Here is a 27555-nt window from a genome sequence, read left to right as displayed (position 1 = left end):
CTACTTTATATACCTTTGCACTTTCACACCCACCCACATCCAGGTTTCTACTGCTTACTAGGAAGTATAGGGGATGGGGAGAGGTGGAAAAGAGGTTATTAGCAAGCTTATGTTTGCTTGGAAACAAACCAACCAAATTTCACTGCACAACTGTATGGGAATGGTAGCTAGAACACACTCTCAATTCACATTAGAAGAGGCCCTCTTAGCAAGCCAGAGTCCCATGTAAACAGTGCGCCCCAGACTATATCCAGCATACTTTGATATATACCGAAGGGGGTCCTTCACAAACAAATCAGTATCAAAATTTTTCCCTAAAATAGAAAACAAGTAGGAGCAGGTATGTAGCTTGCAGGTGCTTCTGGAAACATCTCTGTGACTTGAGGGACAGGTAACCTTAGTGGCCAGGAAGGCCTATGCCTGGGTTTGGTTGATGTGATAACTGTGGTCATTTCTGGATAAAGATAGGCTAGGCATGGTTATTCATGCAGTGCCAACCTCCAAGCTTACAATTGCAATGCATTCTACATGGGGCTGCCTTTGAAGATAGTCTGGAAATTGCAGCTTTTGCAAGTAAGCTGGTAGGGCCAATATTCTCTGAGCATGCTATCACTATCTTAAATAAGTTACCTCTGTCATTCCCTGCCTCCCAGCATTCAATACCTGAGGTTGACACCTCTCTTTGCCTAATAGTAGGGTCACGCCTTCTGAGGAGATATGGGATATAGGAATTAAGCATTATCCCATACTGAACAGGTGGTAGAATGTACAGTCCTAATAGCTATACTGCACATAGAGTAACAGCAGTTTCATGGGATTGGCTCTTATTCTCATCAATGCTATCATCCAACCAAATAACTTCAATCAAAAGAAATTAAGAAAGAAACAAGTCTTGGCAAATAATTGTATACAAGAAAGCAAGTTGATTAATAAAAATAATATTGTACAATAAAAGTTCATTACATGCTGTATTTCCCCTGTAATTCCTGTACCCTTCAAGTGGTTGAATATATATTTTCCTAAAAATTGAAGATACTTTTTGAAAATAATTATAACATAACTTTATATACGATATAAAACTGATAAAAGAAAGCCCATCCATACATCCAAATCACCATTTTATATCATAGTCATCAAGTCATGCACATGCCAGATCTATGTTAATGATCAACAAATAATATTGTGTTCTGGGCAAATATTCTCTTGCACAATGTCCTTTTCAATGCACCTTTTACCTCTTTGTTTCTCAGGCTATAGATGATTGGATTTAACATGGGGGTGATGACGGTGTAGGACAGGGAGAGGATCTTCTTTGTATCTGGTGAGTAACTGGATTTGGGCCGGAAATAGGTAGATGTAGCTGTACCGTAAAACAAAGTAACCACTACGAGATGAGATGAACATGTTGAGAAGGCTTTATGTCGCCCCTCTGCTGAAGGCATGCTCAGGATAGTGGTGATGATGCGAACATATGTGAGGAGAATCAAGAGGAAGGGAAACATGATGAAGAGCACAGTGGCCGTGAGAGCTTCAATTTCAAACATGTAAGTATCAGCACAAGCCAACTCTAGAACAGGGGGACTGTCGCAGAAGAAATGGTTGACTTTATTAGGTCCACAAAATGGCAAACTGAAGATCCATGTGGTCTGTACAGTAGAGACAGGGAAGCCTGAGAACCATGATGCAGCAGCTAACTGGAAGCAGGTCCTTCTGTTCATAATGTCTGGATAACGTAAGGGATTGCAGATGGCAATGTAACGGTCATATGCCATGGCAGCAAGAAGACAGCACTCAGCTGCACCAAAGAAGAAGAAGAAATACATTTGTGTGGCACAGCCAGCATAGGAAATAGTCTTGTTCTCTATCAGAAAATTGACCAGCATCTTTGGGACAATGACCAAATTGAAGCAGATCTCCAAGAAAGAAAGGTTCCGGAGAAAGAAATACATGGGGCTTTGAAGTGAAAGGTCCAAGGTTGTGACAAGAACAATGAGGACATTTCCTGACAAAGTTATTCCATAGATGATAAGGAAGAGGATGAAAAGAGGTACCTGAAGCTCAGGGTGATTGGAAAAGCCAATAAGGATGAATTCTGTAACACTGGTCCAATTGTCTTGGGTAATTAACTTTTTCTCAGTCTGTGTCATCATGTCTTGAACACTGTCAGATAAAGCTGTCGGGGTGTTCCTTCTTCTATAAGCAATTTTCTAAAGAGATGGTAGTGTCTCTCTACCACTCTTCAACCATTGAACTTGTTCCTTTCTGTTAGTAGATGATATAGAAAGCAATAAAGGATGGACAGGTCAAATATGGGCAGTTTAAGGCAGGATAAGGGGAAATGTATTGTCATCAGTCTTTAAAAGTTGACTTCCTCGGTCTAATTGTCCATCACTTTGTTAATCAGTGTCTTGCTCTTTAATGTGCTCATTTTGTTCTCAATGCATTTCTCCCTCTCCAGCACCCTGCATTACACAACAATTTCCTGTAGCACTCCCTCATTGAGAAACTGTTAGATGGAATATCTTACATGTTTAACTGTGGCTGGGAAAAATCTATTCAAAACATAACCATTACGTTTACAGAATTGGTTGGGAGATAATCCATACCTTTTGGTTCTATGACTGAAATGCTCCACTTACTAATTTGCAAGTGTAATTTGAAATAAGACCTCTGCAAACTATCTGTTTAGATTTCTCTCAAGAATGATCTACCTGTATTTCACCAAATAATCATTGCCACTGCAAAATAGCTATACCCCTTTTGGGGGGTCCTAAAATCATCCCAAAGGATTCACCGCATAATCGTCGCAGGAGTGAAAATACCTTTCCAAAGTGTGGAAATCCCTTGTGAATGAAGTGTTTCATTTTGCTCTGAAGCTGTTGTTTACTTTCAACAGCATTTCTCTGCTTTTAAAAATTAAATGGCTCTTGGTGCAGCTGTTTCCCAGGCTCTTCCTATTCTGCTGTGGGCCCACGCCTGCCTGTGGACCTTGCCTGTTGGCTGAGCCAGCCCTCAGCCCATGAAGAACAAGGCAGCCCCACACAGGGAGCGAATGCAGCGGTGGCAGCTGAGGAGGCCCAGCCCAAGACCCAGCAATGGAGGAGAAATTTGGCAGGGGAAGGGATGGTGGTGAGGTCATGCCCAGAGGCACACAGCTGGGATCTGCATATTTGCCCAGTACCCAGTAACTGCCTGTGCCAGGGAGCAAACAGCAGAGGGGTGCATGCCTGAGGCAGGGCCAGTGCAGAGGGCCCTCTGCTTCTCCATGTAAGGCTCACGGGGCAGGGAATGTAGGGTTTCTTATTGCAGAACTGTCTCCTCCCAGGTGTCCCCAAATGCAGCAGCACACAAACACTCTCCCCACACCCACTTTTTCCCTTGCATAATCACCACACACCCCTTTTTGGAAAGAAAGATTAACATAGAAATGTAACGATTATGTGGTGAAATACAGTATCTCTTCCCTGCAGACTTTAATACCATATCACAAACTGCTTTGGGAATTCTCCCAATTTGAACCTGGCTGCCATGGTGGGCAGTAAAGTGGGAACCCCGGTCAAGACATACAAATTCAAAGACCCCTTGAGTGCACAGAGCTAGTCACACAGTTCTTTGTAGGCTCCTCCTCAAGCTGTCCAGTGTATGTGAGTTGACATTTATTTTACATCTATGACTCCACCTAGCTGCTAGCTGCTCCTAGCTGCGATTGGTGAAGCTATGGGGCAGTGCCAATTTGTATTTCCTTTTCTTCAATCTGTCTCCCGTTTAGTGGTGGTGGGCTTTAAGCTTCCCAGCCAGGCCTCTACTGTTCTGAGCTGTCCTAGCCATCCACCTGAATATAAGAGAATGAGGGGTGTGGGGACATTTATTTGACTTGCACCAGAACTAGGGGCACTGGTATCTGTTCAAGACTGAACTGCATCACCCAGCAACTTACTATAACAAGTTCACGGTGACTTCTGGCACATATTTTCTTGGAAAAAAGCACTGAGGAAATGGGAGGGGTCTTTGGCTAATCATTTGTTCATTTCTTACAAGTTCCTCTGTTTTTTTTACCTTGTCCAGACCTTGTCCATATACGTAGTAAGAAAATACCATTTATCTTGCTTGTTTCCTGAATCATGACTTTACTTTTGGAGGAAGATTGCTCTCTCTCTCTCTCTCTCTCTCTCTCTCTCTCTCTCTCTGTGTGTGTGTGTGTATGTGTGTAACCTGATTGTTTCTTACAGGAGGTGATAATTAAAGTTTGTTGATTACACAAAATTAGTGTGCTAATCTTTAATATTAAGAGGTCAGGAATTTTTACACAAACCATTTAGATTATGTTTAAGATAAGGACTAGCACCAGGGTCATGAAAGTTTATTAATGGTATATTTTATATCAAGTTTTGCCAAAATGAATAAAAATGAATAAATTATTTGCCTACCTGCAGAATCTTAGGAGCTTAGGAGCCACCCAGATTGTGAAAGATTTGTGCTTTGGTGACCAAGTTTGATTATATGAATTCCTTAAGTGACACCTGGGATTAGATTGTCCCCTCTTCGTTCTCCCTAGAGTAGTTAATGCTAATTGTGCAATATCTGATTAAACCAAATGTTTACTTTTTAGAAAACACAGATACAATTATGTTAACAGGGATGTTTTCCCTGCTGACATTTTGTGGGTGCAATAGAACATGTTTAAAGTAATATGTTGTTTCCCCTATCTACAAGAGTAGATTAACAGTCTAGATTAATTTTAATTCTGATATAAGTTTCTGTCTTCATCAGCCGTGCATTTTGTCATCAGTACTTACAACAGTTAATGAGGCAGAGGGCTGTATTCCCACCACCCCAGCAGTATCCAAGATACAGGCTCAGACCACATGGTGGAAGCAACATGAGACCCACATTGAGCAAAAGGTACCTGCATTGCAGGTAGTTGGCCTAGATGACCCTTGGGGTCCCTTCCAACTCCACAACTCTATGATTTTATGTTCTTAGCATGGCATGGGGTGCTGTACAAATTATCAGTTTTATAGGAAACTATTACTTCATTGTGATAGTAACCCATAATGGGTTGTATTGAAATGATGCTTTTCTCCAACAGAAGGAACTTCTTCCAAGGAAGATCATTCCACTGGAAGAAGTGTGTTTCAAAGGAGGACAAGAATCTTTGGATCCAACACCTTAAGACAATCTAAAAAAATAAAGCACTGAAGTTCATATATAGGAAATATATAAACCAACCAAACTAACATATACATGTTCTTATTTGCAGCGCTAACAAGCACTGGCACAAAATATTTTTAACAACCACCATGAAGTGCTTGGTCCATTCATTTTTCACATTGTCCCTAATGCCTTCCCTGTGCATCCTGATCCCTCCTTCCCTGTTGACAGTCCTCCAGTGAGTGGAGAGCTGCATTCACAATAGCTGTACACTTATGCAGGGCTTGTCTCCAGATGTTGGACTGCAGCTCTCATCCTCCATGCCCTTTGGCCATGTTGGCTGGGGCTGATGAGAACTGGAACTAAACAATGTCAGCACGGCATTGGCTATGCCTGACTTTATGGCAAGCTAGGGAATTGAGGGGATCCAGTCCTAACGTATCTGTTTCTATGAATACAGCATTTTCTATCAAGATTCTCAATTGCAGAGCAACAGAAGAGATCACTTATAACTTTATATCTCATTCTCAAAATATATTTTCAAAACAGGGAGATAAGTTAAAATGCAACAACAAGAAATAACTGAAGGGATACTTCAATCTGTTACCTTCAATCTGTTACCTTTGCAGGTGAGTGAGGAACATAGGAAGTTGCCATATGCAGTCAAACCACTAGTTCATCTAGTTCAATATTGTCTACATTGTCTATGAGTGGATCTCCAAGATTTCAGACACTGAGTTTCTCTTAGCCCTTTTTGTCATTGTTGAAGACTCAGCCTGGGTCCTTCTGCATGCAAAACAGATGCACCACTACTGAACTACATCCCTGGAACCCTTCCAGTCTTTCATGTGATTACAGCTGCAATTGCAGTGTTTTTCTACTCAAAAGTCTCTTCATGGCTTCTTTCACTTCCTTGTTTCTCAAACTGTAGATGATGGGATTCAGCATGGGAGTGACAACTGTGTACGATAAGGACAACAGCTTTTGGGTGTTTGGAGAATAACTGGATTTGGGTCGGAAATAAGTTAACCCAGCTGTGCCGTAGAACAAAGTCACCACAACAAGATGTGAAGAGCAAGTGGAAAAGGCTTTGTGTCTGCCTTCGGCTGATGGCATTCGTAAGATCGTAGTGATGATATGAACATAGGAGACCAAGATTAGGATAAATGGGGATAGTACAATTACAATAGTCCCTGTGACAGCATACAGCTCAAACAGATAAGTGTCTGCACAGACTAGTTTTAACACTGGTGGACCGTCACAAAAAAAGTGATTGACCTTATTGGGACCACAGAATGGGAAACTAAATAGCCATGTTGTCTGAACTGTCCCCACTGGAATTCCTGAGCACCAGGAGAACAGGGCCAGATGGATACAAAACCTCTTTTTCATAATTACTGTATAGTGCAAAGGGCTGCATATAGCTATATAGCGGTCATAAGCCATGGAAGCCAGGAGAAAACACTCAGAACTTCCAAAAAAGAAAAAGAAATACATTTGCATGACACAGCCAGGGAAGGAAATGGTTTTGTTCTCTGAAAGGAGGTTCACCAACATTTGAGGGACTATAACTAGAGTGAAGCAGATCTCCAAGAAAGACAAATTCCTGAGAAAGAAATACATGGGGTTTTGAAGGGCTGGATCAATTGTTGTGAGCAAAATGATGGTGATATTTCCCAATAAGGTCACAATATACATAATCGCAAATATCAGAAAAAGCAGAAGCTGCAGCTGAAGAAGATCAGAAAACCCCAACAAAATAAACTCAGTGACATCACTACTGTTTGTCCATGCCATTCTTTATTATTTACTAAGAAGTTAAGGGAAGGGGGTGGCTATTCCCCCCCCCCCCGTTATGTTGTTCCTGTAATGCTAACCAGACTCAAAGGAATTGTGATAAGAACAATATACTGCAGAAACATTTAAGAATTGCTACACCACAATACACTATGTTTTGGAATGCTTTTGCAAAATGAATGCTTCTGGTTGTGGCAACAGCACCTCAGATTGATCTCCAAGTATGCATCTTAAAATGCATCACAAAACATGGTGATAATGTTGGGAAACCATGGCATGGTGCAGATTATGGGAAAGTGAAAAATCCAATATGCTTTTGCAGTATAGCAGCTGCATTCCTCACTGTATATCCAGTCTTCATTTGGAGCCATCATTTTTCTTTGTAGAATAGAAAATAACATCTATAAAGGAAAGGAGCAGAGGAAGAAAAAATAAATGAAAACTTGACATTATGAGGCTGTCATTGGACAAACAAGTATAGCTTATATAAGCTTATCATTAAAATATTTCAGTTCTAAACTCCTTGAAATGCATGTTAAAGATTCCTTTCTTTCATAAATGCTTAAACCAATGTTCTAAATTTAACTCTTCTAACGACATGAACTGTTTTGCTTCTGCAGAATAAATTACCTGTTCCATATAGTCACATGACACTAAAAATGGCAAGCTACACATATTTCGAAATACCCCAAAATTCCAGAGAGATGCTGATGGATGATGTGAGTTGTAGTCCGACATCATCGGGGGGGGGGGTGTCAGTTCTTTATCCTTGCATGATGTGACCCTGTGCTTTCTTCATTAGGCTAGCTAACATTTCTTTTGATAAATTGTGACAAATATCCCCATTTTGTAGAATTCCAAAAAACAAACAAACCAAGAAACAAGAAAAAAACCTAGTACGCCTGAATAAGGATGGGGAAGAAATTGAATTCAATACCCATTTAATGGTGAACTTACCTAATCCATAATCCACACTTCTCAAAACAATATGTAAACAAAACCACAGCCATTCTTTGAAAGTCACACTTTTGTGAATTTTGTAATGGAGTTCTCCAGCAAAACAAAGCTGACATATCCACCCATCCCTGCTCTGGAGTTTGTTGGCAATTATGTAAGGTGAAAACAGCAAATCATACCTTGTAGTAAAATCTTTGATTGCAAAGAAGAGCAGCAAATGTTTTTTATCTGGGTCATCTTTAATCACAGGAGGTTTGCGGGTGTAGGAAGTTGGGACTCTGGAACCCTGGAGGCTTCATTAAGTACTCCTACTTCATTGCCTAAACTACTTTTTATTTAGATCTGTGTCGTGTATTGCAATTTCATGTACACCTCTTAGAAATGCGAATAATTAGGTGGTATATAAATGCTTTATAAAAAAAATCAAGGGAAATTGTCAGTGTCCTGTCATATCTGAAAATGTGGTAGATATTATTCTTGAGGAATTTCTGTGTGAATTAATAAGTGAAGCAAACCAAAGCAAACCAATTATAAGCAAAATGATTACATTTTTCAAAAAGTGCATGATATCCAGGTTCTCCTTAAGACATCTCTAGAACAAGGGACTCTGTGAATGCAAACTCCTACAAACAGACTAAGAAGTAAGCCTTATTGAAACCAGTGAGATTTAGTTCTGGCTAAACATTAATAGGACCTCACTACATTACTGTACTGTGCTAATCTTTAAATTAACATGTGCAAAGTAAGATGAGACACCTATCACTGGACTAAATAAAGCCATTTTATTTAATTTTAACATACCAGACTCAGGAATATTCATATCATTCTACAGGATACAATGCAGGAGCCATCTAACGACCATCTTTGCTTCAAACCTGGGCAAAAATCTCCACTATCCACACTTTTAAATTGGCATTTGTTGTTAATTTCATAACATGTGGTTCTCAGAAAGTTTCCAAAAAGAGAAAGTGGCCCCCGGGTGGGAAAAAAATTCCCAATAACACAGTGATATATAACCCCTGCAACATAGTGAACAGTTGCCCCAATCTACTTAGCCCATAGGTGATTAGTTAAACCCACAATGCAACTCAAGCGTGGTGCTGAGACAACAACAGTGAGGTGCTGAGACAACAATAAATGTCCCTGATAGCTGCAAAACTGTCCAGAAGGAGTAGCCTTCCATCAATGTTTAATAATTTGTTATGCAGGAGTTCAGGTGATAATCATAGGTAGTCTCACTAGAAGTGGATGGCATAGTGGGGCTGCACTGATCATCTGACCTCCCTTTGGATGAGTTGTGGCTAAATTCCAGGATGGAAAGCCATCACGGTACAAATTCATCAGCAGGAGCACCTAATGCATTTAATCAAGTCAACCTTGCCCCTCTTCCTCTCCATCCCACCATGCAGCAGCAACTCAACTCAGTCAGGTGAGCTACTGATTTTCACCAAGTTTTTTATGATAGGTGAGTTGTTGTACATCTCTCTGGCTTTTTACAGTGTCATTGATTTAATTAGTTTGCTGTAGTAGAATGCAGGTAAAAAAAATGGGGGGGGGGAGCACAGTGCTTTTACCTGTCACTCATATGAGTTGCCTCCTCTGACACTGTGATGTCAAGAGATTTTTGTGACCAAATGTATCCTTTTAAAATTAAAAATTAAAATGGTCACACCCACTTTTACACTTGAGGCACATCCACTTTAATGTGTGCCATGAGTTGCCATGGGTCAATGCAGTCCTTGGCCTGGAAAAGGTTTTTCACCCCTGAACTATGTAATACACAAAGAAGACCTATTGAAACCAATTGATTTCAGTAACTTTATCGTGTGTCCAGTACTGGGTCTAAGCATTTATTATTTCCATTACTTTATTTATTCAGAATTCTGAAAATCCATTTGTTGGGATTAAACAGAAAATCAAATATCATTTAATCTATTTCAACAATAGGTCAATGAGGTCAAGGTTCAGATGCTCTTAGATTCTCAAAACCACTCACCAACAGTAGCACCTAGGAATGGCAACACTTTCATGAAAATCAGATATGCCCAGCTGTTTCCTTTCACTTTTAAATTTTAGGGGCAAAATGTCCACACACCAGAATAACTTCAGTTTATTATTCATCTTCTTCCAAAGTCTCAAAACTCCAACATTTAGGAACTTTCCCCTTAAGAGGTTAGAAACACATGAACATTTCTGCCTGGCTGAAAAGGTTGTAAATCCTTTCTATTTCATGATACCTTTAATTCAGAAATAAAATCAACCAAGAGGAACCTATATATCTCTAGATATGGTTGGACTTCAAATCCCATCAGTCCCAGCCCACATGGGTAATGTTCAGAAATGATGGGATTTGTAGTCCAGCAACCTCTAAAGGGTCAAAGGCTCTCCATCCCTGTCCTACAGGAATGCTCCTCAATAACCCCCATGAATGGCACAACACAAGACGTGCAAACTCAAGGCACTCTCTGTTACTACTCAACAAATCAGACACTTTTTGTTGGATAATTCTTATTAAAAGTTTTCATGGGTTACAAAAGTATGTGCAAATACAACTCTTTGGGACAGTGGTCCTACAAGAAATATGCAAAATAAATAAACAGGTATTAGAAGCCACCCCAGAAGTGGCCCTTTTGAATATTTTCCAAGAAAATAATGCTCACTCACAATATAAAGAGCTTATAACCCACCAACTCTCAGGAGCCAGTAACATCAAAGCTAGACACAGAAGAGATCTGTGACCTGAGCCCCCACACCCTTGTTTAGAAACACCCTGGGGAGAAGTGTCAAACTCTAACCAGTGATGCTTTCATTCTTTCTCTTCAGATGGTCTCATGGAAGAATGATAGCATTGGTATGAGTTTGTGGGTTCCAGACGTCTGTAATCTCCGAATCCAATGAGTATTAGAATTTAATCAAGGCTTGGAATGTTAAGCAGGATGCCAGACCTCTCTAATTCCTAAAACCAGCAAGTGATAATCAAGCCTTCAAATTCTGGGAAATATCCAGACTAGAATCCGGGTGTGGTCTAAGGAGACCAAAGGAAGGGCTTTGTGGGAGATGGCACCCTTTCTCTATTTGCAGATAGTGAGAAGGACAAAAGCCAGAGTTAAGAGTTAGCTGTTATGTGAGCTAGAAGCTGGAGGCAAAAGTAGCAAGCTGGAAAGGCAGAGAAACAGAGCATGATGTTTGTTGTCTGCTTAAATCCAAGGCAGAGGATATGGGAGAAACAAGACCCTCTTTGGGGTATTGATGCTGTGCATCCCTCCATCGTAGGCTCAGGTTGCATACATGTCTCAATATTCCATAAATACACCACCGTCTCCAATGTGCTTCATATCCAAAAGGAAACATGAACCCCTGGAACCCCTGGAATCTTACATCGCTTGGAGATTGGGATGACAGGTAACACTGGTGTCAGAAGTTTGGATTCATGTTTCCTGGAGGACAGCCTGCTAGAGAGATGTGCCCAAGTTGAAATGGAGAGAAGAATATCTATGTTCATCGAGTGGTTTAAGAGAGTAATGCAGCTACAAAGCCAACAGCTGGATAAAATGGATCAGCTGCTGTGGAGAGGAAAGTGTGATGCCATGTGATGTGTTAAGTTATACAGGGGCTTAAAAGTGACCCAGGAGTCTAGCTGCAATGCACCCAGATGGAAAGAGTGACTAAAGAGATCCAGAAGGTGGATGGGAATCTGAAGGACCTGGACTGCACAGAGATGCCATCAGTAGAAGTGAAGGAGGAAGACAATGCCTTGGAAAAGGGTGAACTCGCTGCAGCTGAAGAGCTGCTGTTAATTGATTTCTCCAGTGCCAGCAGTGGAAGAAGAAAGTGCTGCAGATAAGGGAAAGCTGGGTGGAGCTGAGGAATTGCTGCTAGAATCTTGCTCTGCTTGTAGATTGTGGTGGCATGCAGCAATACATTCACAAATACTCATGTTTTTCAAGAGGCACTCTTGCAAGAAGAATCTTGACAATGGCCAGACTCTACTTCTGATTTTACTGGTATGTTGCTGAATCAGCTGGCAAAGCCATAAGTGTGTATTTTTTATTTTTTGTCAGTACACCATTTGATTATTGTCTTTCCCCCTGTAAAATACCTGCTTTTTCTCCTTTTATATGTGCCAGTTAATGTAACATTTTCATTGCACACAAAGGCAATTAAGATATATTCAAATACAAAAACTGTTTTAAAAACTGCTATAGAAAATTGTTATAAACATTTTAATATTCATACAGGTTTTGGATTTTTATCTTTTTCACAGAACCATGAGAAATATGCTATCAGATTCAGCGTGTTCAAATTTTAACCTGATTTTTTTCTTGCTATTAGCATGCTAAAATGTCATGGAATAGAAAAGCATACTTTTCCCCCCAGTATCCAGGAATGTTAAGTCTCTTCTTTCATATTTTTGTTGTAAAGTCTAAACCTGAAGAAGTGTCTCTGCCACCATCATTCAGCATGGACACTGAGGTCCACTTCCAAGGGCCTTCTGGCGGTTCCCTCACTGTGAGAAGTGAAGTTACAGGGAACCAGGCAGAGGGCCTTCTTGGGAGTGGTCCTCTCCCTGTGGAACACCCTCCCATCAGATGTTAAGCAAATAAAGAAATACACAACTTTTAGAAGACATCTGAAGGCAGCCCTGTGTCAGGAAGTTGTTGATGTTTGATGTTTCATTATGCTTTTATATGTGTTGGAATTATGTGTCACCTAGAGTGGCTGGGGAAACCCAGCCAGATGGGTGGTGTATAAATAATAAAAATTTTATGATTGAAATTATTATAATGTAATTATTAATCAAACAACATTTCATAAATGTTTTGCAAGTTGACAAAAATTCCCATTGCACAAGAATTCAGATATTACTAAGGGAACAATCCTAGGTGGAAAAAGCTGGTGTAAAGCATGATGGGGCAAGTTGAGCCGACATAAAATTAGACTAGTTCCAAGCCACTTCCAGCTGCTGCTGCTGCTGATCTACCCAGAGACATAGCATGGGGGGGGGGCAGGTGAGCCATGCTCCTGGACACACATTTTTGAGGGGGCATAGAGCCCTGGCAGCTAAGGCACAGTGCTGAGCAGGTTGGTCTAGTGGGTAGGTGGACGGAGGCAGCAGGCAAGGCAGATCAGGATGACTCAACACCTAGCTTGGGGGAGGCATTCATCAATAGTTTCCCTAGCAAATCATTCATTTTAGGTAAACTGCCTTGAGGTTTTTTCTACAATTATGCAGTATATAAATGAAATAAATAAATAAATAAATAAATAAATAAATAAATGAATGAATGAATGAATGAATGAATGAATGTTCTGGCTCCGCTAAACCTCCCCCTTACCAGTCCCCTCAAATGTATAACAGTGTGCATAGGTTTTTCTCACACATAATTTCATTTTAAAAATCAGGATAGTATGAAAATCACGATAGTATGAAAATCTAAACCATTGTCAAGCCTTGATCAAAGTCATTTTCTTAGGAGCTTATTTAAAGCTATCTTCACTTCTTTGTTTTTTAGGCTGTATATGATAGGGTTTAACATGGGGGTGAGGATGCTGTACTGAATGGACACCAGCTTGTCTAATGTCTCTGAGTACCCAGATGCAGGTCTCATGTACCTAATGATTGCTGTCCCACAAAACAGGAGGACCACAGTGAGATGGGAAGCGCAAGTAGAAAATGCCTTCTGCCTTCCTTCCGCCGAACGTATCTTGAGAATGGTGCTAATAATGCGCATATAGGAAGCTACAATTAGAAGGAGGGAGGCAAACCCTAATGTCATGCTGAAGGTCAGAACCACCATTTCATTGGCAAAGGTACTACTGCAAGACAGCTGCAGCAGCAAAGGCAACTCACAGCTGAAATGGTTAATATTTCTGGGACCGCAGAAGTGCAAGCCAGTTAAAAAGAGGGTATTAACAAGGGAATCCAAGAAGCCCGATATCCATGCAGCTACCACCATTTGGACACATACACGGTGGCTGATAATGGTGCTGTATCTCAGTGGGTTGCATATGGCAGCAAAGCGGTCATATGCCATTGCTGAAAGTAAGAAGATCTCTGTTCCAACCATGAAAATGAAGCAAAAGATCTGAGTGATGCAGCCATTGAGAGAAATTGTCTTCTTACTAGCTAGGAGGCTTTCAAGCATCTTGGGAACTGTTACTGAGGAATAGCAGATGTCAAGAAAGGATAAGTTAGTAAGAAAGAAATACATTGGGGTATGTAACTGAGGGTTAGCCCTTATCACCAGCATGATAAGCATGTTTCCTACAAGGGTTATTAAGTAGATGGACAAGAAAATCAGAAACAGGAAAACTTGGAGTGTTGCATCATCAGAAAGCCCCAGAAGAATAAACTCATCCACAATGGTCTGGTTTTCCATTGTACTTTTCACAACAGGCCTATGATCTAGAAAGAAATGTCGAGGGTGGGGGAGAGGAAGAAGATGAATTAATACATTCAAGAGGAATTGTGCAAAGCAGATAAACAACAAAACTGGTTCATTAGGCTCATACTGTATATGCTGAGGAGAGTACAACAACGTTCAACCTCCTTCTGGCTCTTTGCTCTGAAGAACAATCTGTTGCTGAGTTTCACATTATTTATACCACTTTGTGTCCACTTGGGCTAAATTGCATAGGAAGATATAGAAATAGTTTGTTGACTGCAATGAGGGCCACCATAAAATCCATATTTACTATTGCTTCTGGATTTAGCTCTTTTCTGTATATGCCATTGCATTGTCACAAATGGTTTCTTCTCATCTTTGCCACAACAAATCTTAGCTTTACCTTTTCAATCTGCCACCTATGTTCCCCTCAAAGTTTTATTTAGGTGAAATTTCAATTACGTCTCTAATATTGATGCCCAAAATATTGAGGAATCTCCTCATGATGTGATGGAAAATGTTCATTAGTCTCATAAATCCATTTCAGTTCTTCTGTATATGAATATATTGTAAGCATTCCATCTTGAGCAAGTCAGCTGAAACTACAGCTTGAAAGCCCACCCCCTATATAAGTATAGAAATATATCTTACTTAAAACAATAATATATTTAGTGCTTTTTAAAAAGTGTTACACTTTTAGAATTTGTGGGAAGAAAGGTGCCGGTACTTTATACCCTTGAGTGCCCCCCCAAAGCACTGGATTATTATATAATAACGAAACCTGATGCTTTCCATATGTCTTCGACAACAACTCCCATCTGTCCTAGCCAGCAATTGTACTTTCACAATATTAGAATATCTCTTTCGTACTTTCTCTTTCATAAATAACTGAACAGACAAAACAAATCCTTACCTACTTCATGTGTCTCCCTCCCACTGCAAATTACCATGGAAGTTGTGTACTATACAAAGTTGATGGATGGGTTTGTCAGTGATATGACTTTTTTTTTTTGGATGAATGACACAATCAAGAAAAATAAATAGGTTCTGCACCCCATCACAATTCTATGTGGAATCTTCATCAGGATTTGTTCCACAACACTATTTTTTGCATAGAGAGCATTACACCAACAAGGAACCCACAAAGGCTGTGCTTTCAAATTGAGCCAGGTGGAAGAGGAAACAAGAGTTAAGTAACCTCTGGATTGGGAACCATTTCCCTGAAGATTAATCAAACATGTGGGATTTCAGTTATTAGTATTTTTAATGCTTTTGAGATTGCTTCCTAGACATATTTTTTTTAAAAAAATGTATACCCCATTGCTCTCCTCATCTGGGACTCAAAGCAGCTTACAAAAATTAATGCAGACAATGTACAAAATGTGTACATTGAAGAAGTGTATCTGAAGAAGTGTGCTTGCACACGAAAGCTCATACCAAGAACTAACTTAGTTGGTCTTTAAGGTGCTACTGGAAGGAATTTTTTTGTTTTGACAATGTACAAAATGTAAGACATATATTAAAACATCAAAGTATAAAACGTTATAAAAGTATTTATGGTGCAAAAGGCCTTCTGATAGACTGAGAGGAGCATCAGTTATTGCGGGGGAAATAAAAATACTGTATAATATTAATAGTAGTTAGGAACTGTAAAAATTAAGGCTGGATTTGGCCTTAGCCAAATTGGGCATACTCAGAGGGTCTCTGACGAGCTGGGTACTGATACACATGGATTTCTATAGGTACAGTTGGATTGGCTCAGAACAATCCATTCCTGTCAGGGAGTGATGTAACAGATAGGGAAGGGAGGCAGTCAGGACACAAAAACATGTGAAAAAGGCAAAGACTTACCCAGGAGAAAGTAGGTCCAGTGTCATGGCTTCCTTTCCTGCCTGACATAATGCCCACCCTTTGCAGCATCACTGCCTCCACTCAACATCCTCAGGAGGTGGATGCCTGCTTAACAAATTCTGTACAGTTCTGGCTGTTGTTCCTTTGTGAACAGCTTCTTTGCACAACGAAAGCTGCTCACAACAGCCAGCTGGTGGAGAAAGACACCACGCAGTATCAGATCCTGGGTGGCGTGCACCACCCCTGACCTTTTCTACAGGTTGAAAAACTCTTTAAAATATCTTAGCCCCACCCAAATTTCATTGGGGGTGGAGCCATGGTGGGGTGCAGGCCCCCAGATAGGCACAGGGCAAATCACCCTGATATTGGAGCTAATATCAGGGCTAGAGTGTGTGTGGGGGGGGTTGTTCCTGCAAAGCCCTAGTATAAATGTGTATATTAGGCAAAATTAAATACAAAAATATGGATGTGCATCAAAATGGTGATGAAGTTTTGTGAATACTTTAAAAGCTTGGGAAAACAAGAACATACCCCTCAACAGACCCATTTTGAACAGGATATCTCGGAACAACAGAAGCCATCCCAGCCATCCTAGAAAGTCCCACTTTTTGGTTCAGTGCTCTGATGTGAGCCAGCAGGCTTGCTCCAGAGCACTGGACCAAAAAATGTTTTTTCTTCTTTTTTGTCTTGCACAAATCAGCTGGCTCCCATGGGAGTTTGGACCCAAAAAGTGCCCCAATTATGATAAGTGGGATGTTGGAGGGTATGGAACAAGAGAAACCAAAATTATCAAATATGTGCACCCCCTACTATGGATTCTATTATATTTGTATACTAACTGTGTAATCCTAAACATATCTGCACACGTTTAATTCCATGCAATTTTACTACAGTTTAGGTATGACTTTCTTTTTCCTCCATATTTTACAACTGCAATTCACTAGGCTAAGTATGCAGAAGCATTTCAGATTATGATGAATACCCTGGAGAGGATTAATAGTACTATTAAAACATTCCATTATTAGGCATCAAGGGGGCATGCAGGCAGTGATAATAATTGATTTTCTTGGTAGACTGTCTCTCCAGCAGAGCAGTATAGAATGTGAACTGTCTGATTCTTTGAGGTGGTATATCTTGGCAGAAGTTGGTATACCTGATTAGAGTGAGCATCAGTCCTCCAAAAATCAGGGGGGAAATAAAAGTTGCTCATTGGCATTGTTTATTTAAGAGTCTTAAGGCTTTGATTAGAATATGCTGGAAGAGGGGGGACTCATTTCAGTATTTGTTCAGAGAAAATACTGCTTTTAAACTCACAGATGCATAGAAACACATCTAAATGCAGAATTGTAGCTTCCTGTTTATAACTTATAAGTTACAAACTCCCTGTTTGTAACTTCTGTCACCATCTTTGCAACATGAACAGAGTATGCCTTAGGTTAGTCTCCAATTAAGGGAACTATGGGCTGCCTCTCAACATTGCACCAGAAATTAATGGGGGAATATGTCTCATGTGGTCACTGAAAATATATATATGTGCTTGTGGGAGATACTGGGGGACATGTTCGCTGCCTGTAGCTATTTACCATCCAACATGCAACTGAGTTAGCTGTTTGAAGTGGCCAACTTTTCCATTGATATATCAATGAATGGTAAGTACAAATCAACACTGTCATTTTCTTGGAAATGTATCTAGCAACTGTGGAACTCAGTGTGCTTGCTTATACCACTAGTTGCAGCTTTGCTGACTTCTAAGGACTGACGTCTTTATTTTCAAATATGGGTTTGTACTGCAAGTTCCACTAGAAGGGAATCTAATCCAGAGTTTTGCAGTGTGCTTGCTCCTTGACCTTTGATGTTACCTCTAATCAACTGAATTGTGACCGCTGTTTGTTTTAATAAAATGTGATCCTGGGTATGTTCCTAGTAGCTGAAGGGCAAAGCTTGAATGAACCCCCACCCCCCACCCCCGGCATGGTTTTCTTTCTTATACCAATATTTAGGAGAATTGTTGTTCAGTGTCATCAGTATATGCACATGTCTGGCTCATTTGTTCTAAGTAAAGATGGAACTTACAGGCTGAGAATACTTTTATTTTTTACATAACTTTCTTTATTTGTAATGGGAATCTTTGGATTGTTCCTTTGTAGCTACGCTGTATCTTTGCATTTTTGCTTTTCCAGGCTGTGATGTTTTATAGTTTATATGTTTGTTTGATTGTTTGTTTTATTTCCTTTTGTTATATTTGCTTAGCTTTTTTTGAATTGTTAACGCAAAAGTGCAATTTGATTAAGAAGTTCAGTTTAAAAACTGTAACTTAACATCAAGAAGAGGGCTTAGGGTTTCTATTCTCTTATACAGGGTAAAATGTATACTGATATGTTTGTATTAGGAGAAATTCATTTCATTTCATTTATTACATTTCTGTGCCTTGGTTCACTCACATGAGTCACAAAGCAGCTTACATACAATAAATAACACAGTAGGACATCAGAATTGCAACATAAATTATATAAAATAATTCACATGAACATGCAAATGAATTTTCATAAGGATTTTAAAGAATTAAAATATACCTGTGTGGAAATGCAGAGAACTGAACTGAATATAGGAAAACTGGAAAACTGAGAGAAATGAAAATTGTTGGATTTACCCATTTCTACCCCCTGTACCTGTAATAAAATATATCATACTTTTCTGTGTATAAGACGCCCCCATGTATAAGATGCCCCCTATTTTTGGGGACTCAAATTTAAGAAAATGGGGGGAGATGGCACAGAGTTGTTGAGCTTTCCTTTTTTGCAGAGAATTGCCCAGAGTTGTTGAATTTTTTGAGGGGGAATTAACCAAGGTTGTTGAGATTTTTTAGGAGGCATTGCCGAAAATTGATCACCCACATGCGTCCAAAAATCCACCTCACATCTGTCTCCTCACTGGTAGAAGCTGCCAATTACCTGCCCAACTGCTGCAGTGTCAGCTAATTAACACCAGCCATTGACGCAGCAACCAATTACATGCCCAATAGCCACTGACAGCCACAGCAGCAACAAATCAAATGTCCACCCTATCAACTATACATGTATAAGATGACCCCCACTTTTTAGCATATTTTTTAAAGAAAAAACCTAGTCTTATACACAGAAAAGTATGGTATACAGCTGAATACTACATATTAAGCTAACATTTAGTTTGATCCTGAGGATGAACATCTTCTAGACATTGCATTAAATAATTCTATTTTACTTCCCATCTTGTTGCTTAGGCCCTATTCTGGTTGCCACTCACACCTCAGATTATATTTAAAAGATACACAGGTTAGGGATTTTAATGTAGTAGCACTTAGAGTTTGAATATGATTCCACTGGAAATGAGGATGGTACTAATAGTCTCTTATTTTTAATGCATGTCTCTGTTTATTCTAAAAGGCTTTTCTAGGATAGCATTGCTAGGTATTTCTCAAGCCGACTTTACGGATGGAACAAGTGGATTTTTATAGGTATAATATTCTGTCCCCCCCCCCTCCGTTTTTTGCACACCGCCACAATATTTTAAAATGATGTACTGTTTCTTAAAAGGAAAGAAAAAAAGTTTTTGTGCATTTGTATAATCTGTGTTCAACCTGTGTGCATGACTTTTGTTTATGGCAACATGACACTTATCAGTTTTCCCTCATTTCTAAAACAGAAAATCCTAAAACAATGGGCAATGAAACAGCACTGACCGAATTTCTCATCTTGGGCTTCTCTGGTCTTCAGGAGTTGCAACTGTTGCTCTTCTCATTCTTTCTTATCACATACATCTGCACTCTGGTGGGGAACATCTCCATCATTACCATTGCCTGCCTGGACCCTCAGCTTCACACACCCATGTACTTCTTTCTAGGGAACCTCTCTTTTCTGGATATCTGTTATACCAGCACCAATGTCCCTCAGATGCTGGTCCACCTTCTCTCAGAGAAAAAGAGCATCCCATATGCCAGTTGTATAACTCAGCTTTATTTCTTTGTCTCATTTGTGGGTACTGAGTGCATCCTGCTGGCTGCCATGGCCTATGACCGCTTTGTAGCTATATGCCATCCTTTACACTATACAGCCACCATGAAGAAAGGGTTTTGTCTCCAGTTATCCGGAGCCTGTTGGGCAAGTGGTTTTCTCAACTCAGCTGTGCACACCTACTTTACCTTCCAACTACCTTTCTGTGGGGTAAATCAGCTCAATTATTTCTTTTGTGATATCCCTCCCCTTCTGAAGATTTCTTGTGGAGACACTTCCCTCAATGAGATCATTCTTCTTGTCATTGGGGTCTTCATAGGATGGACCCCATTTGTCTGCATTGTCCTCTCTTATGTCTACATCATTTCCACTATCTTGAAGATACGCTCCACTGAAGGAAGGCTCAAAGCCTTTTCCACCTGTGCCTCACACCTGACCATTGTCCTCTTGTATTATGGGAGTGCCATCTTCACCTACGTCCGTCCAATTTCCACCTACTCTTTAGACAAAGACAGAATCATTTCTGTCATTTACAGCATTGTCACACCCATGCTGAACCCTTTAATCTATACCTTGAGAAACAAAGTTATTAAGGGTGCACTGAAAAAGATATTTATGGGGAAGCTATATTTGAAATGAAAGAATAGTTGCATGTTATCTTAGATGATGATGATTAACTTGTTCAGTTGGTTAGGGTATGGTGCTGATAACACCAAGGTTGAAGGTTTCATCCCCATATGGGACAGCTGCATATTGTTGCACTGAAGTGGGTTGGAGACAATTATCCCAAGGCTCCCTTCCAACTCTACTGTTCCATGATTATTTGATTCTATTAACATTTAATCTTCACCTATTTATTGTTTGGGATTAACGTAAACAAAAATAAGATGGACAATGACTGAATTACCACAGTGGCATTTTAGTATCATTAAATTAAACATGCTTTCATTTGTCTTTCTCTTTTTCTATCTGCTTTATGTGTATGTGTGTGAGAGAGGGAGACATTTTGTGAGAGAAAGGCCTGAGTTTTAATTCTAATATTGTTTTATTTTTGAAACTCAACTGTAAGATCTTTAATTTTCAAGCCTGAATTGGAGTAACTAATTTATTTATTTTTGCCATATTCATATTTCTTCCAGTACAGGCAGCTATAGATAGCTACAGATCTGGTTGGATTTGCCCACAGCACATTCACAAATCCTGTGGTGTATGGCTTTTGCTTCACAATCTGCTTTCCTACAGGATCTTCTTGCTTTACAGATTCTACACAGATACTCCACCTTTTCAAAGGGAAGGTTTAGAAATTATTTTTAAGAATTAGCCCTCTCCATCTTGTTTTGGGGACAGATGCATAGTTCGATGTGTGGCCCTTGGGATGGCTCGAGGCAAATAATACTGATTGGGGGAGAGAGATTGGGGCCCTAGAGCAAATTGGTGGTGTGTCCTTGCACAGCTCTAGTAAAAATGTGAATAATAGGCAAATTGCATACAAAAATGCAGATAATTAGGAGAGATGTGCAGCAAAATGATGGCCAATTTTCCCGAATACTTTTTTTAAACAAGGTGGGGGGCAAGAAGGCCAATGTGAAGAAAAACTGCTGCTTGAAACTGTCAATCCAGAGAAGCACCAGAATCCTATCTCCCTGAACTGGTAGCTATGGTCCACAGCTCCCCTACTGTGATGTGATGTGATTGTACAGGGGAATGTCAGTGAAACCAAACATAAACTAAATGACCTCTCCTGTTTGTTTGTTTGTTTGTTTGTTTGTTTGTTTTCAAGCTATGGGAGAAAAATAGGTCTAATGAGGGCTTGCAATGAGACCAGGCCACACCAAGCATGGCTCCTACCTTGACAAACTCTGGTAAAGCTTTCAGGAACAGAGATCTTAATCTCAGGGACTTGTTCACTTCCCATATAAGACATTGCTAAAGAAACATGGGAATATATGGCCCGAACAGCTGGTGGATATCTCACAGAGAAAGCTGGAAATGAGCCTTGAATGCAATAAGCAAATTCATCATTCACAATGTGACAACATGGAGATCAGGGAGAAACTGAAAGAGGCTGAAAACTCTGAGTGCAGACAGAAGCCTTGTGTAGATTTCAAAAAGAGGTGAAGCCAGATCTAACTTCCTTCATTGTCACTTGGTTCAAGACACTAATTCATGGCATCCACTTTAATTGTTTTTAATATTGTTTTTAATGCTGTAACCCACAATGGGACCTTAAGGTGAAGGGCCATTAATAAGTATAACAATGATGATGATGATGATGATTTGGAACATATTCACAGCATGGTTGACTCCAATCTCAGAGAAGGAGTGCCCACACATGATGTGGTATTATGTTTTGCCTGTATTGTGCTTTGCTTGTTACAGGAAAGAAAAAAGAAACTCCACAACTAACAGGATAGTTCACATGACAACCAGCCATCTGTGGTTCTAAGAAACCCTTAGAAAATGCCATGATCTGAAATCATTTATGGAAAGTTACAAGATGTGGGACTCCAATACCAGTGGGTTTTTCCCTTTCAGCTAGTTGTCATGAGAAGCCTGATGCAACTCAATATCGCTAACAGATGTGAGGCTACTGCAGTGGTGTAGCATGGGTTGTCAGCACCCGGGGCAAGGCAAGTAATTTGCGCCCACTAACCCATAGATTTGCGCCCCCTAACCCGTGGATTTGCGCCCCCTAACCCTAACCCCCAGATGTTGCGCCCGGTGCGGCCGGCCCCCCCTGCACCCCCCACGCTACGCCACTGGGCTACTGATCTATTGACAGCATTACATCTTGAATTATGTCCAGAGGCAGTGCACGATGACCCATGAGTAGACAGAGAAGAAGATGCAGGAGAAATCATAGACACCAGATGGGAAGAAGTCTCTGCTTCAAACACACACACAGAGGTTTGGATCCTCACCCCACTCCTGCAAAAATAAGCAAAATAAAATAAACAGTTACATTCCAGGCCCCCGCAGCATAAGTGAAATCATATGAAGTGGGGAGCACCTTCTAAACACCCTTTAAACACCCTGTCTGCCAACCTCTCTTCAATCCATACAAAAATGATGTAGCCCAAAATATCCATAACTAGAACTGAAGCTCTAGGGCCAGCAGGGGGCTAGAGGACATGCGGGAGAGTGGCTGCAGCTGTTAGGCAGAGAGGTTGAGCAGCATGAACAAAGCCCCACTGTGCCTCTGGTCTCTTTGGGGCTTACTCCGCCCCCACTGATGTCCTCTTCAGACTCTGTGGAGGGCCTCCTTGTGAGCCACAAGGACTCTCCAGCTCCCTCTCAGTATTTCTGGGTTTGAATTTAATTATTTACTGGCATATATTGAGAACTCTTTAGGCTATAGTCTTCAGTTGCAATTAAGGGCACTGTGGGCTGCCTGGCAACATTGCAGCAGAAATTAATTGGGGAATAAGTCTCACATGGTTTCTGAATATATTTATATGTGTATGTGTGAGATACTGTACTGGGGTAAGTGTGTGATACCTGCAGATATTTACCATCCAACATGCAATTGAATTAGCTATTTGAAGTGACCAATTTTTCCTTTGATATTTCAGTGCACAGTGAGTACAAAATAATACTTCATTTCCAGTGAAAAGTACCTACCAGCTGTAAAAATCAGTGTGCTTCTTTATAGCATGAATTGTAACTTCGTTGACTTCAAAATTTACTCCAAGCACAGATTTGCACTGCATGTTCCACTAGAAGGGAATCTGGTCCAGAATTTTGCTGGGTGTTTGGTCCTTGAGCTCTGATGTTATCTAGAATCACCTGAATTGTGGTAGTTTTGTGTTTTAAGAACATGTGTTCCTAAGTATGTCTCAGTGTGTCCTTCCATTATATACACAACTGACTTGATTAAGATGTTCATGCTAGAAGAAAATAACTGACAGAAAATTGTTTAGAATCTGAATGTTAGTGTATAGAACACACACACACACACAAACATTGTTAAGCTTATCTCTTGTAATGCATGCCATGTTAAGACACAAAAGAAACAATAAAAAGGTTACAGCTTTTTAGCTTTGCAGATTCAAAGTTAGAAATAGGGAGGCCAGTAGCAGAACAACGCAGGAGGTGTTGTTTGCCTGACAGATTCAAGTTATGTGTGGGGTTTTTAAAAACCTGGAAGCTACATTATAAGAAAAGTTTGGGCTGTAGTGGGTAGCAAGCTGTGCAGGGCTGGGACACAGTATCTTAGAAATCTGAAGGGTCAAACCAGATGTTTGCTGAATGCAGAGCACATTATTAGGCTATTTGTGTTTTCTTAATGGATTAGATGCATAGGGTAACAATGTGTATTGTGAATGCAGAGCATGGATAGGCCTCATTACCTAAAGTGGTACCTCAGGTTATGAACAGTTTCAGGTTAAGAACAGACCTCCAGAATGAATTAAGTTCTTAACCCGAGGTACAGTAAATAATATTTACTGTATAGCCAGTAAATATTATTCAAATAATATGATATATTATGGAAAATTGCTTTGCCAAAATGTGTGTATTAGACAAAATTGCAAACAGATTTGTTTACATTCAGATAAATTCACACAGATATGCTGATTAATTTTCATGAGGATTTTTAAAAATTAAAGTATTGGCAAACTGATCTGGAAAAGTGGAGAACTGAACCTTATACAGTGGTACCTCGGATTACGTACTTAATTCATTCCAGAGTTCCGTTCTTAACCTGAAACTGTTCTTAACCTGAAGCACTTTAGCTAATGGGGCCTCCTGCTGCTGCCGCACCGCGGGAGCACGATTTCTGTTCTCATCCTGAAGCAAAGTTCTTAACCTGAGGTACTATTTCTGGGTTAGCGGAGTCTGTAACCTGAAGCGTATGTAACCTGAAGCCTATGTAACCTGAGAGAAAACTGAGAGAAATAAAACAAGATATGAAACTGGATGCTACATATTAAGCCAATGTCTAATATGGCCCCAACGCTCAACGTCTTCTAGACATTGCATTAAGTTTTTCTATTTTACTTTCCATCATGTTGCTTAGGATCTATTATGGGTGCCACTCCTACCACAAAAATCAATTTAGCAAACACCTAAGTTTTAGTGTGGCAACGTTCACACTTTGGAACATGCTTGCTGTGGAAATGGGGATGATGTGAATCTACTAAGGATTTCAAACAAGCTTTTTGTTGGCCATTGGTTCATGCTGGCTTTACAGATGGATCTAGTGTATTTTTATTCATTTATCCTTGAGTTTCCTTTGAATTCCTTTTTTGTGCACTGTCACAATATATTCAAATGGTGTGTAGTTTATTGTTTTAACAAATGAATAAACAGTTGTGCGCATTTACAGAATTTCTGATCAGTCTCTGTTCTTGGCTTCTTCTTATGGTGGCAGGACACTTATCAGATTTTTTTTCTCATTTCCCAAACAGAGAACACCAAAACAATGATCAATGAAACAGCACTGACTGAATTTCTCATCTTGGGCTTCTCTGGTCTTCAGGAGTTGCAACTGTTGCTCTTCTCATTCTTTCTTATCACATACATCTGCACTCTGGTGGGGAACATCTCCATCATTACCATTGCCTGCCTGGACCCTCAGCTTCACACACCCATGTACTTCTTTCTAGGGAACCTCTCTTTTCTGGATATCTGTTATACCAGCACCAATGTCCCTCAGATGCTGGTCCACCTTCTCTCAGAGAAAAAGAGCATCCCATATGCCAGTTGTATAACTCAGCTTTATTTCTTTGCCTCATTTGTGGGTACTGAGTGCATCCTACTGGCTGCCATGGCCTATGACCGCTTTGTAGCTATATGCCATCCTTTACACTATGCAGCCACCATGAAGAAAGGGTTTTGTCTCCAGTTATCCGGAGCCTGTTGGGCAAGTGGTTTTCTCAACTCAGCTGTGCACACCTACTTTACCTTCCAACTACCTTTCTGTGGGGTAAATCAGCTCAATTATTTCTTTTGTGATATCCCTCCCCTTCTGAAGATTTCTTGTGGAGACACTTCCCTCAATGAGATCATTCTTCTTGTCATTGGGGTCTTCATAGGATGGACCCCATTTGTCTGCATTGTCCTCTCTTATGTCTACATCATTTCCACTATCTTGAAGATACGCTCCACTGAAGGAAGGCTCAAAGCCTTTTCCACCTGTGCCTCACACCTGACCATTGTCCTCTTGTATTATGGGAGTGCCATCTTCACCTACGTCCGTCCAATTTCCACCTACTCTTTAGACAAAGACAGAATCATTTCTGTCATTTACAGCATTGTCACACCCATGCTGAACCCTTTAATCTATACCTTGAGAAACAAAGATATTAAGGGTGCACTGAAAAAGATATTTATGAAGAAGCTTTATTTGAAATGAAAGATGTGTTGTATTTTATTTTAGGTTTGGTTTTTTTACTTGAACATTTAGCATTCACCCAATCTATTGCTTGTGATTAAAGTAAGCAAGAATAAGAAAAACAGTGACTATGAATTATCACAGTGACATATCATTAACATTGTTTAAAACAGCCAAAATTTCTATTTCTGCTTTCATTTATGTTTCTTTATTATATTTTGTTGCAATGGCCACATTTTCATTCTAATGTTGTTTTTACTTTTGAAACTCAACTCCCAGATCTCACATGATCACACTGATCAACCTTTATTGGTGCAACTAATCTGTTTATGTATGCCATATTTTCCTTTCCTCTAACAAACTCTAGACAGAGTTCATGGTTCTTCACATGCACAAATAGTGTCTTATACAAACAGTGCAACTAGTAACCAACACTTCATTTGTCAATGGTCAATGGTCAAGAAATATTGCAAACTATCTTTCTTATTTTAAAAATTTGACATCTTTGCTCTCCCATAAGTTGGAACCCCTGGTTCCTATACCGGAAATAATGGAAGTAATCAGCTTATTATATGAACATGTGCCTAACAAACAATTTCCTGGGAACACATTGTGTCTGGAAAGCAGGGCCTGTGTGCATAATTACATCTGAATTAACAAGCATAAGATTGTGCTTCATGATTAGGGTTTTAAAGTGAATAAATGTAAACATGATTACGTTATTATTATTGCATAGTTAGGATTCCCATTAGTATACAACACTTTGGTTTTCTGGAACCTTGTTCAGAAGACACATAATTAATCACCAGAGACGTTCAGTTCTAGGATATGTTTTCTTAAGCAAAAACAAGATGAAATATTGGGGTGAGGGATTAACGTTCATAAATAAATGCCTCATTGCTGAGATGTATATCATATATGAAGGAAATGGATATAGAACTTCTGTCATGCATGCACTGAAAATTAAAAAGGCATAGTACATTGCTTTATTTGAAAAAAAAATCACACAGAGAGATACAGGAAGAAGATTCAATACATCATGCATAAAGAACAACAACTTTTAAAAAACCAGATTCAGGTAGGCAGTCGT

General features: G+C 39.9%; 4 protein-coding genes across 4 annotated transcripts; 2 read left to right on the top strand and 2 right to left on the bottom strand.

Moving 5' to 3' along the window:
- Positions 1-1160: 1160 nt before the first annotated feature.
- On the bottom strand, positions 1161-14285 carry LOC310692536 (uncharacterized protein; the record flags this gene model as incomplete). The annotated part of the gene is made up of 2 exons (XM_083473482.1): positions 1161-2193; positions 13384-14285. The coding sequence occupies 2 exons, from the start codon at positions 14283-14285 to the stop codon at positions 1161-1163; spliced, it is 1935 nt and encodes a 644-aa protein (XP_083329608.1).
- Positions 6004-6948, bottom strand: LOC310691054 (olfactory receptor 10A4-like; the record flags this gene model as incomplete). Its single annotated transcript, XM_083470653.1, has 1 exon — positions 6004-6948. One exon carries the CDS (start codon positions 6946-6948, stop codon positions 6004-6006), a length of 945 nt encoding a protein of 314 aa, XP_083326779.1.
- Positions 14286-19837: 5552 nt separating the features above from the next.
- LOC310691078 (olfactory receptor 5V1-like) lies at positions 19838-20770 on the top strand (the record flags this gene model as incomplete). Its single annotated transcript, XM_083470677.1, has 1 exon — positions 19838-20770. One exon carries the CDS (start codon positions 19838-19840, stop codon positions 20768-20770), a length of 933 nt encoding a protein of 310 aa, XP_083326803.1.
- Positions 20771-25518: 4748 nt separating this feature from the next.
- On the top strand, positions 25519-26486 carry LOC310691076 (olfactory receptor 5V1-like; the record flags this gene model as incomplete). The annotated part of the gene is made up of 1 exon (XM_083470676.1): positions 25519-26486. The coding sequence occupies exon 1, from the start codon at positions 25554-25556 to the stop codon at positions 26484-26486; it is 933 nt and encodes a 310-aa protein (XP_083326802.1). The 5' UTR covers positions 25519-25553.
- Positions 26487-27555: the final 1069 nt, after the last annotated feature.

This window comes from Podarcis liolepis, assembly GCF_965112155.1.
Source record: "Podarcis liolepis genome assembly, chromosome: 13".
NCBI classification, from domain to species: domain Eukaryota; kingdom Metazoa; phylum Chordata; class Lepidosauria; order Squamata; family Lacertidae; genus Podarcis; species Podarcis liolepis.
Note: the sequence above shows the minus strand (reverse complement) of the source record. Positions and strands in the feature narration are given on the sequence as shown.